The following is a 17,887-nucleotide window of genomic DNA, read 5'->3' as shown; positions in this document are numbered from 1 at the left end:
TTAAACAATTGTATAAATGATGGACCAAACAAAGCTGATTAAAACAGTGGTTTAACTTTATTTAAAAAAAAAAAATTTAACATTGGGTAACAGGAATGAGTGTCCATATGTTTGTGCATGTGTGTGTATGAGAGAGAGTACGTGACTGTGTGTGCATAAGATTTATGTGCTGAGGGATGTACTATGTGCTATAGTACTTCACAGCGAAGGAGGGGGAGAGAAAGAGGGAAGTTAAGGCAAAATGTGAGAAAAGAGAGGGTTTGTGGCAGGTGTCTCTCGCTCCTTCCCTTGCAGGATGCCATGGGTGGGTGTTTCTGGCACCTGCATAGTATGGGTTCTCTCCATCTTCTACAAAATATAAGAAAGACAAAACATTTAAGTCACTTCGTGGTGGACTGGCTCCCTGGAAGTATGGCATTCACATCGTAAAACTAATGCTAATATCTACAATATAAGTAATTGCAACCTTGAAAACTCATAATGCAGGTGAATAGTGTTATATCAACTTATATTTACAGTATTAAATCAACAAAACAGAGGACTCTACTTACTTCTGTAATTTTTCATATGAGTAACAGGATTGAGTTTTTAAGCAAAAAGTTATCAAATACATGACTTATGGCCACATATCATACATGCTAATAGCATGAGGACAGTGTGCAAATTCTAGTGACTTACCAAAAGTTAATATTTTTAAAATACACAAATAATTTAGATAACATGACAGGATGTTGAGATTGACTTTCTCAGGCATAGTTACAATTTCATCAAATACTGCAGGAATTAAAATGAGAGGACTTCCTTTCGGCCTTCCCATTGTCTTCAGAAGTTCCAGATGATGCAACTTCCTGTTGAAAATGTGTCTTGTAGAATGTTCCAAGTTTTTCAGAGGGGGGAATGTGTTAGGGTAACAGGACTGAGTACAAATCCGGGGACACGACTAAAATGTGTTTGTTTTTTTCTAAAATATTAGATAAAAAAAAAAAAGAAGTCTCCTGAAAAATAAAAACTTTTTGAAAAATGGTATATAAAGTCCCACAACAATGCAAAAAAAGAAAGTAAGATTTCTGATGGATTTTAATAATTATATTTCATGGTAAAGTTTAGAGATGGAGAGTTTTAGTGTTCTTGGTAGTTTTTATTAATGTTTTTAATTCTACATTTTAAAATGTGCAGTTAGCTTAATGTGCGGGACACTTTGCTTAATAATAAAATGTATTTTAGAATTAATTTTCATGCATTTTTATACATGTCTTGGGGACAGAAATGTCATCCATTCGGTGGAATAGCTTTCATATTAAGTTTCAACTCTAAAGCACTTGAAATAACAATGTTTCTGGAGTCTCTTGAGCAATATGTCAATCATATTAAAAAGTTGGTAAACATGGTAAACATGCTAGGATTTGATGTAATGGACATACTGTTCAGGCACCATCTGTAGTGTGTTTACCGTTTACTAATTTTCATAGTTGCAGGCAGATCATATCTGATGTCTCATTCAAAGACACTGAGCGTCTATACGCTGATTTCACGCAGCCGTTATTTTGAAATCGAAAGCGAGGCTCCGGTGGGAAGAAAACCGGAAGTGTCGCCTTTAATCACAGGAGAGTCGTGAATGCGATGGCGTATTGTTGTGTTTAATGATGTTGTGTCAATTCTAAAAATGTACAAACATTTCTTTCATACTTTAGACTATATACAGTGAAATTCATTTATAAATAAAATCTTTTTTTATATATATAATTCAGAATGTAAAAAACGAAGCAGGAATGAACTATATACATATCCTATATTGGATATTAACATCCAATAGTGTAAATCGCGGCAGCAGCTTCAGGTTGGTAGTCCAAGGCATTGTTGTTTATCTTTACTTCCGGGGTTCTTCCCACCGGAGCCTCACTTTCGATTTCAAAATGGCGGCTGCGTGAAATCAGCGTATAGCTTTCCAGTAGTAATGCACTTATAATCAGTTTCTTCTCTTAATGGCCTGATAAATTAGATATTTGAATAGATTATTTATTCATTGCTTATCCATTTCTGGTCATATAAGGAAAACATTTTGTGCGTTATATAAAAATACTATTTGTACCCACAAATTATTTGGAGGGTTGAAGTCCAAATAACAAAACTAATTCTAAGAACTGCACTCTACAATCTACTGCACATACTCATGGGAATGCAGGATTGAGTCATGTCATGATGACTCCATTTTCTGTCTCTCTCCACTTTACCATTTCCCGTAAATGTCCTTTAATTGAAAATCCATTAGGGAAGACAGTTTGTTTATTTTTGTTTTGTTTTTTTTAATACCTTTTAAGAAGATGTTATTCAGCCATGGTTAATTGATTAGAGCAATTTTGTTTCCTTAGCTGATCTGATTGCTAGTGGAGACACTGGTGAGTTCTATTATGTCAGTCTGGCTTTTGTGTGCTTTGCTTTCTTCTCTGGTTTGCCAAACGGAACAGGATGGTGAGTCTTAAATGCATTATCACTAAACTCTTAATAATACAATACCCTTTTATTTCAAATGTTATCTGAGACCCTTAATAGAAGAATTCAAATAAATTATGTTCAAATTGTGTATCAACAGGGCATACACTTTCTATAAATGAGGTGAACGTGTATGCAGAAACAGACACCCTTGATTATGGTACATGGGTGTTGAATGTTGAATGGAGAGATGAGTTTTCTGAAAATAATGAATCCAGGGAAGTCAGCTATGAGGTGCAGGTTTATTATACTGAACAGATGCTTTCTGTTCACAATGTAAGTTGATCTTTTGAGATTCTTTGCTGGAGCAATGGAAGATATGTCTAAGGCTATTTTTTCAATGAGAAATAACTGTTTTAGGAAACCGTACATGTGACGCCAGACAATACAACCCATCATCACTGGAAATGGACCTCACCTATACCATTGCAGTGCACTTCCCATTCGGTCAAACTTAGGCGTCGAGATCAGGATCACACTGGTGAATGGACACCATTATACACGTACAAAGGTTTGTAGCCACAGGTTTTTCTCCTTCTGTATGCACATATTATGCAAAAGAGAATAACAGCTGAACACACTGAATTTAACTGATCTGTTTTGCCTTTAAAATAACAGGACAAGATCTTAATGCCTCAAAATTTGTTGTCTATCCTCGTGAACATGTTTTCATGGTTGGGAGTAACATCACATTTTGTTGCATCTTCAAGACCGTTCCATTGCCCGGTTCTAAATTTGAAATCTTCATCAGCAACAGGACGTACATCACAAAACCAGTTCACTTTCTCACCCCTTCGAAAGAGTCTTATGACACAGTTTGTGATGATAAAGGAGGCAAATTTACAGGCTCTTCAGTATTTGTTGGCTGTAAGTATAAACATCCTACTCAATATGATTTGTTTAATTTAAACGCTACGCATCATATTTTTAATTGTTAGGAGAGTTAGGCAGCTAGACTTTGTTTTCCATTAGGTGAGGATTAGTCAGAGCTTCTTTGCATATTTTTGCCCACATATGGGATTATGGCCACAATCTGGCCACATGTGGGATATTACCACCATTTTAGAGGAAGCCACATGGATAAATAAGTGAAAAAAGTGTTTTTTGGAAGAATGAAAAAGTATTACCCCCCTGCTGTAAAACTTGCATTCATAACATTATGAATACAGTTATGTCATTATATATTGCTTAGACCAGATAATTAATTACAGTAAACATAAAACTAGATGCGAAAGTTCGTCGAGACAAACTTTAAGTTGGCTTGGAAAAGTTTGGACGAGAAGTTTAAAGTAGTTTGAAGTATTACATTATTACTTGATTTTGTCTTTCTCGATCCTTTTATAACAATTACAAATATTTTGTTGCCGTCACATGAAAAACGATCAAATTATCAAATAATTGTTATGGGTGGTTGCCATTGTGTTCTGGGTGGTTGTTATGAGATAGATAGATCAGAAATAGAATGGCAGCTAATGAAGTCTGATGAGCCTCTCCAACTGTCAAAATTTGAATTTAGTTAGAAAGAAAGAGAGAAAGAAAGAAAGAAATATTAGATAGATAGATAGATAGATAGGTTAGGAAGAAAGAAAGAAAGAAAGAAAGAAAGAAAGAAAGAAAGAAAGAAAGAAAGAAAGAAAGAAAGAAAGAAAGAAAAGCGAGAAAGAAAGAAAGAAAAAGAAATCGAGAAAGAAAGAAAAGAGAGAAAGAAAAAGAAAAACAGAGCGAGAAAGAAAGAAAAAAAAGAGAAAAGAGAGAAAGAAAAAGAAAGAGAGCGAGAAAGAAAGACAGACAGAAAGAAAAGAGAGAAAAGAGAAAAAGAAAAAGAGAGAAAGAAAGAAAGAAAAGAGAGAAAAGAGAGAAAGAAAAAGAGAGCGAGAAAGAAAGAAAAGAGAGAAAGAAAGAAAGAAAAAGAGAGCGAGAAAGAAAGAAAGAAAGACAGAAAGAAAAGAGAGAAAAGAGAGAAAGAAAAAGAAAAAGAGAAAGAAAGAAAAGAGAGAAAAGAGAGAAAAAAGAGAGCGAGAAAGAAAGAAAAAGAGAGCGAGAAAGAAAGAAAGAAAGAAAAGAGAGAAAGAAAGAAAGAAAGAAAAAGAGCGAGAAAGAAAGAAAGAAAGAAAGAAAGAAAGAAAGAAAGAAAGAAAGAAAGAAAGAAAGAAAGAAAAGAGAGAAAGAAAGAAAGAAAGAAAGAAAGAAAGAAAGAAATATAAGATAGATAGGTTAGTTAGTTAGGAAGAAAGAAAGAAAGAAAGAAAGAAAGAAAGAAAGAAAGAAAGAAAGAAAGAAAGAAAGTCTCATTGAATTAGAAATAGTACATAGAGCGGCAGCTGATGGAGTCTAATGAGCCTCTCCAACTGTCAAAATTTGAATTTAGTTTGGAGTTAGAAAAAGAAAGAAATATAAGATAGATACAGATAGATAGATTAGTAAGAAAGAAAGAAAGAAAGAAAGAAAGAAAGAAAGAAAGAAAGAAAGAAAGAAAGAAAGCTTAATATAAACGAATCTCAATAAATTAGAAATAGTAGAATGGTAGCTGATGGAGTCTAAGGAGCCTCTCCAACTGTCAAAATTTGAATTTATACAGTTGAAGTTTAAATAGTCTTGGCTCAATTTGAACATTCTGCAATGAAAGTCTATGGGATTTTTCCAAGTTTTGATCAGCAATTTTAGGAAAACCGTTAGTCTGATCTGCCTGAAAAGAGCAAGCAATAATTTTTATAATTTCTTTATGCTTAAAATGTTTTTACTGTCACCTTTAATCAATTTAATTGAGTAAAAGTATTTTATTAAATTAAAGTCTTCATTTCTTTAAAAAATAAACAAAAATTACTGGCCCCAAACATTTGAAATGTATATACCAAATGTTTTAATTGGCTTTTAAGTTGAGTCCTGGCCTTAAATGTTTCGTTTCACTGGCTGCTGTAGATCCTCCAGATGACCAGAATCTTGCATGTATGACACGGGATCTCAGCTCTGTAGAATGTCACTGGAATCGTGGTCGAAATACCTTCCTGGGCCATCATAAAGAGACAATCTACACACTTAATGGAAGGTAACCACACAGCCAACAATATATCATCCATCTTAATATGCAGTGCAAATCATGAGTCTTCACTGATTCTAAGTGTTTTGTATTTGTCAGAGTTTGTGATGTCAAGTCAAGTGATTTCGGTGAATGTGTCCTCCTGCCTGCGGTGCCAAAGCAGGTGACAAACTGGACTCTGATTGCCAAAAATCCCCTTGGTGTGAAGACTCTTACGGATACAGCTGACCCCACACATCGGGGTAAAACAGATTATTTATTTGGAAATTGATGAATCTCTTCGAATACTGCATGCCACAGCGTTTATTTGTGAATTTAATCTTCTGTTTCTTCTTGCACAGTATGGTTGAGAGCACCCAGTAAAGTATCCCATACTGCTTATGCAAGAAATGTCACTCTTCTGTGGAGTTGGAACGTGAAAAAATATACTTTATTCCCGATGATTTGTCAAGTGAAGTGGATGCTCAACGGAAGCAGTTACAATGTTGGTGTCATCAGTTATTATCTTGCATTAAAAATTGATAACTGTACTGTTTTAGCTCTCTGCTGTTAAACTTGCAAGGCCTTGCATTCTCACAAATGTCTACATATTTTCAGGAAACCTTCAATGGACTGGGACCTTCATCAGTTGTCCTTGTCGATCTGCAGCCCGTTGCTAATTACACAGTTCAAGTGAGGTGTGGGTCTGATGAACACTTCTACAGATGGAGTGACTGGAGTGAAATGACTGAGTTCTCCACTAAAGAGGACAGTAAGTATACAGAAAATGAACCTATTAGAAAATATAGTCATTAATTTATATATATAGATGATTTTGTTTTTATAATTTTGTGAGTGATATTGCTTTTATACAACACTTCAATATGCAAGAAGTTCATATTGAAACTTACAGTGTGGACACAACTTACATTTTACTTAGTCTTTTTTTTTTTTCTCGCCAACGTAAATAGTTCTTTACGAAGCCACAGCCTGAGCAACACGCAGTTACATTTCTGGATTAATTAGTGTTTTTTAACTAGTCGGGTGAGTTGATGAGTCAATGACTGCCACTCGGCCAATCAGATTTAGGGAATCACACTAATAATCTCTCTTCAGTTCCAGAAGCACTAGATGTGTGGATTCAGTATTTTGAACAAAATGCATATGTTCTGTGGAAGGTAAGTGCAGTTTATAGGATTTGGCTCTGTTGTCTTTAGCTTTAGCTCTGCATTTTGTGGCTACAATCAAAGAAATAAAAATGATCTTTTTCATGTTTTAAAGCCTCTAACTCAACAACAAAGTCATGGGAGAATTACGGAATATAACCTTACCAGAGGCCAGAGGAGAGAAATCATTGACAAAACGCAGCTGTGCTACAAAATCACCCCTGGGAATGAAAGAAGTGATCAAAAAATCACAGTCTCAGCAAAAAACTCAGCTGGTCTTTCTCCTCCTTCTACGATCATCGTTCCCGGTTATCCTGGTGAAGCCTCCAAAGTATATTCAAAAGGCTTTTTAAATGGGTTGAAAAGGCTGTGTTTAAATTAATGACGTTTTTAACATACTCTTCACAGACAATGAAGTCGATATAAGCCGAATCAATAATCGTAATGGTGGCTTTGAAATGGCTTGGGACAGATACTTTAATTCCACGTGTGGCTATGTTGTTGAATGGTTTCCAACCTACAATGAGAGACAATGTGCTGTAGAATGGAAGAAGATCTCAGAATGTGACCATGCCGCCCGTTGCACCTGGGAACAACAGGATGGTCAGTTGGGAACATAAAGAGGAGTCATTTGTCTCACTCCTGATCTGTTGTTGTTTTGATACAGAATTTGTGCAGATTTGTAATTGTTCATCAATGATAAAGAGCTGTAACCTGTGGCTGTGTTCAGAAAAACAGCTAAAATTAGATTTGTTGGTGTTGGTGAACAAATTATTTCAGTCATTCTATCTTCCGCAGGTTTTGAGCCTGGAGTGAAATATACTATCTCGGTCTATTCCTGCATTGATGATAAACCAATGCTTCTGCAGAGGAGTGAGGGATATGCTATAGAGCAACGTAAGCATTCTGTATTTCATAACTTGTGATGGATTGATTGCTCTTAAAAATAAAGGTTCCAAACGGGGGTTTTCGCATCAATGCCATAGAAGAACCTTTCAGTTCTTAAAATAACCAGTTTCTTCTTATTGTGAACAACATATTAAAAATCTAAAGAACCTTTTGTGGAATGGTTCTGTTAAAGTTTCTTCAAGGTACCATAAATCAGAGTGTTGTTTCAAGATGCAGGAAATGTTATTTAGGTCTGTGCAACCTAAATGTTTATTGTAGGTTTGCTGACATTTGTTTCATGTTTACCTCACATTATAATATAACTCTCTTATTGGCTTTTCTGATTTCTGTTCTCAGGACCATCGGGGACAGTTCAGAAATTGAGAGGTAAACAGAAAGGCAGAAACCTTGAACTTTCCTGGGATGAAGTGCCCTTACATCAGCAAAACGGCTTCATAAAGGGCTACATGGTCACAACGTTTCATTATGATTCCAAAACACCTATCAGATCATGGACAGAGGGTGGGTTCACTCCCTAATAAGCATTCACTTTGCCATTTGTGGACGATTGTACATAACAAATGAACAAACTTTGTTTTCCCATTTTAGGGCCTACAATTAATTTAACCTTAGATCCAGGCTCCTACATCTTCAATGTTAGTGCCTTAACATCTGGAGGAGAAGGTGATAACGCTACACTCAGAATGGACATCGAAGACAACAGTATGGCTAAAGACATTTCATTATATACAATTGAAAGCATTGATGATTGAACTATTTTGTTATGTTTAGTAAGCACTGTGTGCAATGTGACCAATTCTTCATAGTTGTGCGGATGATTGTGGCCACTGTTTTGGGTTGCAGTGCAACTGCTCTTGTCTTCAGTATCATCACAGTCCTTTGCTACAGGAAGAGAAAATGGTATGGAAGATTCTCCAGCATTACGTCACACATGTTTTTCAAAAACCCAGTATTTTCTATAGATTTTTTTTATTTTTCCGCTGCAATTAAAATGTCACTCTTAAAAATCCTTCAGGTTAAAGCAATTATTGTATCCAGATATTCCTGAACCAAAACTTGCAGGGAAATGGAATTCAAAGGTGAGCCATCAGTGCTGATTATAATTTATAATTTTCCGGACAGATTTTTCCCCCCCTTAATTATTATTATGATCTGCATGTAGCATTATGTGGGTCACAAGCCAAAAATGGGTTGCAGGTGTGTTCTCATTGTGTCTGGGACAAGTGGATATACACTTTGTATCCCAATAAAATCCTATAATAAACTGCAACAAACGATATACTTGTGCATAGTCATCATAGCAAAATAAATATGCTTAACTTCTTGTTGTTGTTGACATCAAAGGTTGTGTGCAAATTAAGCTGTCACTTGGTATAACAATAAAATTAAGCAGATTCCAACATGAACAGGTTGCATGACATGACCTTGACCTTATGCTCAAAAACTATGCAAGGTCAAACTAAATTATGACCCAGACAACATTCAATATGGGCTCACTTGCAATACAAACACTTTTTTGTGGTACGTTATTGGCTAAATAAATAGGCTAAATAATAATAAAAAATTGGAATGTCATTTTTGTCTACTTTTATATGAAAGCAGTTTCGCTACTGTGTTGCTTGGCCACTTGATCCTTATCTGTGGCACACCAGTTAAAAATCATTGGCCTTATACTTTTAACAAATGTTTGCTATTTGCAGGGCTTTTACTGTCCCCAGATGACTGAGGGGTATATGAAGTGTGAGATCCAAGAAGTCCACAATGCAGAGCGTGCTGCGACAGCAGAAAGTCTGCATGGCCTTGACCTCATCCGCTCCAACTCCACGGTGTTTCCTGCACAACATTCCTACCAGAATATGTATAAATCTCCAATTCTCTATCCTCCTCTATGGCCCTGTGCTGAGAAACTTACCTCAATTGTTGAAAACCCTTCCTATAGTATGTCCATAGAACCAGTTGATGTTGCCCAGACATCTGAGCTTACTCTGGAAATGGAGGATGGTTACGTCCCAGCTCCTAACTGTGTTCAGAAAAATGTTGTTGTTAAAGACTCCTCAGGCTACAAGCCCCAATCAACATTGCCTACAAATGTATAGCTAGATAGACCTCAGTGTTTTGCTATAATGCACACCATGAATATCTGAATTATGTATATCCTAACTAAGTAAATGCCTGTGAATTGTTATATATATTGTACATATACATGTTGTTTTCTCAACACTGTCTCTTGTAAAACTAGTAGTGAAATGCATTTCTTTTAAGTATGTGATTAAATAAAGCTGTGACTTTCTTTAGAACTGCCTGTAAATTTGCATTGTATTTCACTATAGCATTTATTTACTGTACTTATCTATATTACACACTCTTTTAATGTATATGTGTGACCCCTGTGAATTTAACCCGTGACCTTGATGTTGATAGAGTTATGCTCCAACAGAGTAATAGTTCCCTCTTGTGGACTGAAGACTATCAATTTAAATTTGAGTGTGCTTTTATTGGCATGACAAATTTTGACAGTTTTTCCATCAAAATAACCCATAAATGAAAGTAATGCAACTTTACACAAATTGATGATAATAATAACAACATTATATAGTGTAGATGACAAATAAATAAAACATTATGTTAAAGAATGAAAAAATAAGTATTGGGGAATATTAATAAAGAATTAGGAAGAAGAACAATAGCAAAACTGTGGTTTACATTTTGTGTATTTATATTTATGACTGCAGAACCTTGTGTTGTCCTTATTTTTGTCATTAATGTAAAAACCAAAAAGAATATGTCCACAAGATAGAGAAAGGGCAGATAAAACATTCTTACTCCAAAAAGACTGAACAAAAGGACAATCCCAAAGCTCCACAAAAAGAACAGAATGTCAATGTTATTTTATTTTGTTATTTTATTTTAAATGTTTGACAGTTTTTAATGTTTTATAAGCTATGCTTATAAAATGTATTTCATGGGCGTTAAGAGTTATCCGAAGGCGTTGCCTAAATGAAACGTTTCCTTTTTGATTGACAAGCAGAACACCCAATAGAATATCAACTTTTATACAAGTTGACCAATGTAAACAGGTTGTGGGCGGGAGTTTTAAATTCCCGGTCATTGAGCCGCTGTTTTCAGTTGTTCGAGCTCTCAGCTCACTAACGAGTCAACGACCTGTTTTCTGAACATGCGCTAGCTAAATTAGCATAGAAAATATATTAATCTGCTTTCAGTTTTTTCCATTCATTTCATCGACGTTATAAATGTAGGTTTTTAATCGTATAGCTCGTCCCTGCTCAAAGCATTTCCACCAATAACGGGTATGTTGCTAATGTGCTAGTTGTGTGTGGACTAAGAGAGGCATCTATCGTAACATGAACTTATGCACATTTATCATCCTCTGTTGTCGCATGTTCTTCTGTAACCTCCAAACCATGACGTATGATGGCTTTATTATTTCTGCGATTGATTTTATAGTGTTATTATTTTGCGACTAGCCCTACGTTGTTAGTCTTGTGGCAAATCTTTAGGGTTAGCAAGTCCTCCGTCATTTTCAGCTGACATGCTGAGTTGTTTATTAGTTTGCAACTTATGTTGCAAATTAATTCATGAATAAATGAGATTACAACCTCTATTTCTCTAAGATACAAAGAAATTAAGTTAAGTGTAAAGATATGAGGGTGTCATTCATTGAAATGTTTCATGACCTAAATCCTGCCTGTCATGGCAGTGATGAAGTTGACATTTGTAATGGACAGGTCGGTGTGTATTTAACATTAACAGCACTAATATGAAGAATACTGACAATCTTAATGAAAACTGCATGGTTATAATGAATGTTTTCGTATAATAAGACTATATATATATCTGTAACTGTAGTGTAATAAAGAAATTCTGATCAGAGCATTATTATGAACTGCAATGATTCCTTTAGGCTGTCAGTGGCACGCAATGGAGGTTGGCAGTGGCACAGTTGTGCAGGACGAAATGAAATTTCGGGGGGCTGAATTTGCTGTCAAAGTCGAGTTGACAGAGCGGTTACTAATCGTAGAGATTTCAGATGTTGTTACAGCGGACCAGTGGAGAGGAGAGTTCGATCCTGCCTGTAAGTTAAGCTTTTAAAACTGACATTCGCTGTTTGGTTTCTTGAAATTTTGTTTTATATCATTATTCATTTTCCCCCCTATATTTAGATATTGAGGATCTGACCCGGAAAACTGGGAATTTTAAACAGTTTCCAGTATTCTGTAGCATGCTTGAGTCTGCCGTCAACAAGGTGGGTTCATAAAAACGCCATAAAAAATCAAATAAATCATATTTACTGTAATGGTGTCTTAATAATGCTTGTCATGACAGTAAATGCACTAGGGCTGCACAATTTGGGAACCCCCCCTCTCCCATCTCATAAAATAAAAAATAAAAAAAATCGTAATTTTTTTTATTCTAGCTTCTGTGTGCTTTGCTTGTTTGTAGGGCTGCACGATCTGGCCAGAAAAATTGTGATTATATATCAATATGAAAAAAATTGTTATTACTATTTAGTAGTAATAGTATTACTAAATAAAAACACTAAACAAAATACAAAACATTACTAATGTAATATTTCACTCTAAAGCGAAAAAGATAATGTTATAATTTAATTTTACAGCTCAACTGTCTTGATTTCTTAATCTTCTTCCATTTACACAGAACACGTTTTTGAGGTTAAAAACACGAGACGCATGTCAGTGGACCGAAGGGAAAAACAGCCGCAAGGTCTAGATGTGTTTTTTAAAAAGTTGAACTTTTAAGTTGAAGTTTAACTTGAGCGCCATGTTTTTGGAACGCTGCGTCATGCATGATGCACTGCAAAACGCTGGACATGTCCGTCTAGTGCGTTTAAATCGGAAAATAAAATGAAAAGTAGCACAATGGAATGGAAACCCATTCTGTGTGGCCCCTTAAGCTTTTATAAAAATAAAAAAAATGCAGTACGCAAACAGTTGGTTCTCATTACAAGTTTGGGAAGATGGATGGTGTATATTCTGTTCCCATATGTGTTATAAGCCACACAAAAGTAGACCAGATGTAGAGATGGCTTTGTGACAAAAAAAACACACGTTCATGAGCATGAAACATGCTGCACAAATATTTATGTAATTAAATCACAGCCTTTGCGATTTGATATCACATCATGCCAGTTTCGGTTAGATTTCAATTAATGTGCCACCCTACTATGCACTTATTGAATTATTTGCAACAGGAAACAATGGTTATGAAATGATTAAACATAAAAATAAATCTAATTTGCTTTAATTATCTTTTGCAGTCCAGTGAATCAGTGACCCTTGACCTCTTGACCTATTCCGACCTTGAGCTTTTGCGGAACAGAAAGGCAGGTGTAGTTGGCCGACCTCGTGCTCAGCCGCAGTCTCCTGCTCTCAGTGCAAAACGATACCTCATCCTCATCTACACTGTGGAGTTTGACAGGTCTGTGGAGTTTAATTACTCAGTCTACTTTGATCACTTCTAAAACAGAGCAGTTTTCAATTTATTTCTTTTTGTTTAGGATACACTATCCTCTTCCACTTCCATATCTTGGCAAACCGGATCCTGCAGAGCTTCAGAAAGAGATAAGAGCTCTGAGGGCCGAGCTGAAAACACTGGGACTGAGAGGAGACCACAAAGTATCAGACCAAGAAACACGCAGGCTCCGTGCAGAGTCAGTTATTTATTTATTTATGCATTATGTAAATAAAAAACCCTTGCGCACCTGGGTAGTTGTGGGCAGGTGCACAGGACAAAGTCAGCACAATATAAGATAAAATTCCTGTACACTGTCGTAGCTTGTAAATCTTTTAGTTAAAGACCTCAAAGTGGTAGTTCAGTCATGACAACTCTTGGAGTGGATATATTTCAACCAGCATTTATTGGGATGGGGCATGAAATATACACAGGCTTGATTTTGGCGGACGAGATCTGCTACGCTGCTGCTGCTGCTGCTGCTGCTGCTGAGTAAATACAATACTTTGTTCAGCTTAGTTAAAAACAAACAAAGTAAAGGCTGCAAGACCATAGCAGATCTCTACAGGTGGTAGTGGGGAGGGGGAAGGATAACCGAAACTTTCAGAATTGTGCAACGATTGCAGGCTAGGGTACGATATAAATGGTTTTGTAAGTACTTCTGATTGGCTGGTGCCACGGCGTTGGAAGAACCAATCAACGTTCAGTTAAGAGTTTCATGCCTGAACTATGTATTTCACCCAACAATATTAATTATCATCATTTAATCACCCTCATGCCTTTTCAAAGCTGTAAAAAATATTTTAAAGAATGTTGGTAACCAAACCATTTTGGTTACCTTTGATTTCAATTATATGGACTAAAACAAGTAAATCTTCTGTTTTCCACAGAAGAAATAAAAGCATAGTTAGCATACATGTTTGAATTAACATGAGATTGAGTAGATGATTACAGAATTTATATTTTTTTGCTTTTAAATGATTATGTCACAAATAACAAAATATCAAAAAAATTAAATAAATAAAAAACTAGATTTTAAACTACATTTCAAAACTTTCAGTTCAGTAAAATACTGGGAAAACAAAAACAATAAAAAATCTGCATAATTTTGCATTTTATATGTTTCAGTTAAACTAAGGTTTCTTAATTTAAAATCACAACCAAAAAAAAAGTATTTCAACATTTTACCCACTAATTGTATGTTGTGCTTACAATTCTTTTTCTCTCATGTTGTATGTTGTTTATGTTTTATCAGGTTGGCTTTGGTGAGAGACGAAAAGGAGGCCTTGGCCAAGGCTTTGGATCGTCTACAGATGGCAGGGGCCGGCTCTACTCCCGGGGCTCGTGGGTTCAGAGAGGCAGTGCACAGTCTGGAGGAACAGCTGCTGAAGGAAAGGGCAAAAAGTCAACGCTCTGCAAGCAAGAGGAGCCAGGAACAACGCCTCCTACTGGAACAGGTGTGTCTAATGAGATTATTGTTGTTGTGTGCTACTGAGATAGACAAGCTGACTATATGAAACACTCATGCAAAGTCATTAGCATCCACTTGTATATTCTAATTCATTCTTGTTGGCAGTTGGAGGAACTCAGGGCTTCCGAACGGTCTCTTCGGATACGTGTTAAAAGTTTGACCACTGAGTTGGCCTTGTTACGACGTGGGTAAGCTTAACCAGTTGCCATCTGTGCCCTTTTTTATTGCATATATTTTATTATTATAAAATTTTTTGGGGCACACGTTAATCATCTCATTCTTCCTATTTTGAAAGTCGGGCGACTCCAGTCATGTCTGTTCGAAGTGGACTCAGGTGTGATGGGGAAATTCATCGGTCTTTATCCAGAGAGCGCAGTTTGACCCGTGTGGGGTTAAGAGCACGCTCAGGGTCGAGGGAGAGGATGGAGGACAGGGGTCGGAGGTCAGAGGAGAGAGTTAGGAGGGCAGACTCTTCAGGGGGTCGGAATTGTATCACAAGACCCTCACCATCTCCAACAGGTAAATGTGTGAAGATGGACACAATATCCTTATGGTCAAAGTCTAGAAGCCAATGTAGGGGCCCTTATTAGGCCCAATTTGATTCAAGTCTTGTTTTTTTTCATGACAGGGTCGCGGGGGTCTCGGTTTGACCCTACAGCCTACATCCAGGACCGACAACGGCGCCAAAAAGAGTCAGATCTGAAGAAGTAAGACCCTTTCATCTTTTCATTTTAAAGTTTTTACTATCTTTTCTGCTGTTTTGTGTTGTTTTATTTGTCGTCTTTTTCCCTACAAGCATTGCCCTGTCTGTGAGCAGGAATATGGTTTACTTTAAAAGGTGTGAACCATAAACTCTTTTTGTCCCTTGCATGAATCCATTTTCTCAAATTGTTGATCCTCAGTCATGAATCTGGCACATCAATGCAAGAAAAAAAGTCTGTAGAATTTCATCAGAATCAGATCGGACTGATAAGAGAATGAAAGTTATCTGATTGAATTTTTTTGAAAGCAACTGAACCAGTTACCTACCTTTAAAGATATACATGAGGAGATTTTGTTTCCTACAGTCAGAGGAAGATTAGAAGGGACATGTTGGCTTCACCGTCTCTGATGGAAAGAGGGCGTTCACGCTCCAGAGAACCCGTTCCTCAGCTGATGCGAGCAGGAAGTGCTGGCAGGGGAAGGAGTGTGTCTGTGGAGAGCAGGAGGAGTCGGTGTTCTTCTGAAGGATCAGTAGCTGAGTTTGAAGAGCTTGCTAAGCCTCTAAATAGCAGGCAAGTCAATAAACAAAGCACGTTGCATGTTGGCCAGGTTAAATGTGACGTCAGCGATCAGTTCAAACAAGGTGCAGAGAGGCTTACACTTTTATTGCATTTTTTCCAGTTGGCCTATAATATTAGTCAAGATTTCTTGTATATTATCTTCAAAATATAATTTTAAGTGACAATGTTCTACACTCTCTCTGAACCTTAGAATATACTGTACATTTTAAGACTAAGTGATGGTCTTTTTTTGTGAAAAAATTAAATATTCAGCAAGGATGCATTCAATTGATTAAAAGTGACAGTAAAACCTTGTACATTGTCACAATTTTTTTTATTTCTAATAAATGCTGTTTTCTACTCAGAATCCTGCAAAATCACAGTTTCTACAAAAATATTAAGCAGCACTACTGTTTTCAACTGATACAAAAAGAGAAATGTTTCTTGAGCAGCAAAACGGAATATTAGGCTGATTTCTGAAGATCATGTGACACTGAAGACTGGAGGAATGAGGCTGCTGAATAAATAAAATAAAAATTTAAAATGTAATAATATTTCACAATATTACTGTTTTTATGTATTTTTAATCAAATAAAGCGTAAGTTTCCTTTAAAAAAAATCATAATATATTGATCATGATGATATAATGAATGTATCATGTATAATGTTGTCTGATATTATTGCTATTAATTTCTTTTTTTCTTTTTTTGCAGAGGAAGGAAAGTAGGGTATAATGGTCCAGCAGTGGTGAGTAACAATGAAATGTTTGTGTAAGATTTTGTAAAGATTAGGCCTCAAATAATTCTAAATGCTGTTTTTTGTTGTTGTTTTTTTGCATTGCATTGCATTGCTCCATCTAGTCCAGAGGAAGACACATAAACAAAAAACCAATGTGTAGCACCCCTGCACAAAGGATGAGAGCGGCAGGTACCACATAATTTCCCCTTTCTTTTTCATGTATATGCATCTATAGCCAATAGTATATACATGTAAGCCATTTATATTTTTCCTACTCAGACACTTCTATTGACACGGGTGCTGACTTGTCAGAGATTGACGCTCGACTCCAAGCCCTGCAGGACTACATGCGGGACCTTGACACAGGACACTAACTAATCCCAGTGGATTCAGATGTCAATCTAGGCATTTTGCACAAAGACTGATACTAAAAACCTTGGACAATCATTTCTTTGAAACACTGTTTTTTAATTCCGATGTAGCTTTTGGGCTTGACTCAAAATGCAGTTATACTGGCTTTGTCAAGGGGGTTATTTAGACTGTTGCCATATCAGACTTGTCCAAAAGTATGACCTCAGGATATACTGTTTTTTAAAACACATTCCTGTGTACATTTTATGAATTAGTGTTTTTTGACCATTGTTCTTTTTTATATGATTAGTGTTTATGTTTTTATGTCTGTTTTAGATACTTTCACATTTTGTTTTTGTGAGATTCTGACAAACAAAGCTTTTTATATATAAAATGATTTTGCAGTTTGTCTATTCTTGAGAGACACTCTGGAATTATATCTTACACATTAGAGCACAACAGAATGCAATATCTATTTTATTTATATTACATATACATTTATTAAGTTATTGTTCCCGTAACTAATGCATGGCATGGCGCTAGCAACACCAAGGTTATAGGTTTGATTCCCAGGAAACACATATAGTGATAAAATGTGTCTTGAGGCATGTTGCTTTAGATAAGCATCTGCCAAATGCATAAATGTAAAGATGTGCAGCAGATATTTTGTCTTTTGGCCTCTAACATGTTTGCTTCAATTGTGGCCATTTTTGCCATTTCTCCCAAAGTCATATTTTTTATGTGATTCCATCAAAATCTTGTATGTAGAATAACAAAAACATTAAATTTGTCTTTAGATGTGATCATGAGGCCAGAATTTTTAAATCTTTCTTGATATAATAAAATGGCATGGTTATCTACTCTACAGATTAACATCTGCTATGATGTACAGTCAATTTAAGCAGGTATAATAGCTGTCATGAATATAGGCACAGCTAAACTAAGTATTTAGGGGCATTGTGCTTCAGTCTGACTCAAATGAGTTCAGGAATCA

General features: G+C 36.0%; 2 protein-coding genes and 1 long non-coding RNA gene across 4 annotated transcripts; all 3 read left to right on the top strand.

The window, feature by feature from the left end:
- Positions 1-1,767: 1,767 nt before the first annotated feature.
- On the top strand, positions 1,768-9,878 carry lifrb (LIF receptor subunit alpha b). The gene is made up of 17 exons (XM_082140652.1): positions 1,768-2,469; positions 2,591-2,766; positions 2,851-3,001; positions 3,109-3,357; positions 5,410-5,536; positions 5,627-5,769; positions 5,869-6,011; positions 6,125-6,278; positions 6,623-6,684; positions 6,788-6,989; positions 7,081-7,275; positions 7,471-7,569; positions 7,918-8,082; positions 8,170-8,283; positions 8,388-8,481; positions 8,597-8,660; positions 9,282-9,878. The coding sequence occupies exons 1-17, from the start codon at positions 2,409-2,411 to the stop codon at positions 9,675-9,677; spliced, it is 2,595 nt and encodes an 864-aa protein (XP_081996778.1). The 5' UTR covers positions 1,768-2,408; the 3' UTR covers positions 9,678-9,878.
- LOC309477399 lies at positions 3,364-5,039 on the top strand. The gene is made up of 3 exons (XR_014198622.1): positions 3,364-4,005; positions 4,582-4,711; positions 4,749-5,039. It is a non-coding gene; the product is annotated as an uncharacterized lncRNA (long non-coding RNA).
- Positions 9,879-10,673: 795 nt separating the features above from the next.
- Positions 10,674-17,696, top strand: ccdc61 (coiled-coil domain containing 61). Of its 2 annotated transcripts, none has more exons than XR_014198621.1 (13): positions 10,674-10,889; positions 11,504-11,674; positions 11,763-11,845; positions 12,878-13,038; positions 13,118-13,270; positions 14,327-14,528; positions 14,648-14,730; positions 14,838-15,061; positions 15,171-15,249; positions 15,610-15,816; positions 16,170-16,349; positions 16,518-16,551; positions 16,665-16,731. XR_014198621.1 is itself a non-coding variant. In XM_082140654.1 (13 exons), the coding sequence occupies exons 2-13, from the start codon at positions 11,521-11,523 to the stop codon at positions 16,914-16,916; spliced, it is 1,542 nt and encodes a 513-aa protein (XP_081996780.1). In that variant the 5' UTR covers positions 10,675-10,889; positions 11,504-11,520; the 3' UTR covers positions 16,917-17,696. The 2 variants fall into 2 exon arrangements, 1 of the variants encoding a protein (XP_081996780.1); XM_082140654.1 differs by lacking the exon at positions 16,170-16,349 and adding an exon at positions 16,822-17,696 and having other exon boundaries at positions 10,675-10,889.
- The last annotated feature ends 191 nt before the right edge of the window (positions 17,697-17,887 follow it).

This window comes from Leuciscus leuciscus (genome assembly GCF_965113295.1).
Source record: "Leuciscus leuciscus genome assembly, chromosome: 16".
NCBI classification, from domain to species: Eukaryota; Metazoa; Chordata; class Actinopteri; order Cypriniformes; family Leuciscidae; genus Leuciscus; species Leuciscus leuciscus.
The sequence above is the reverse complement of the archived record's forward strand: the minus strand, read 5'-3'. Positions and strand labels throughout refer to the sequence as shown.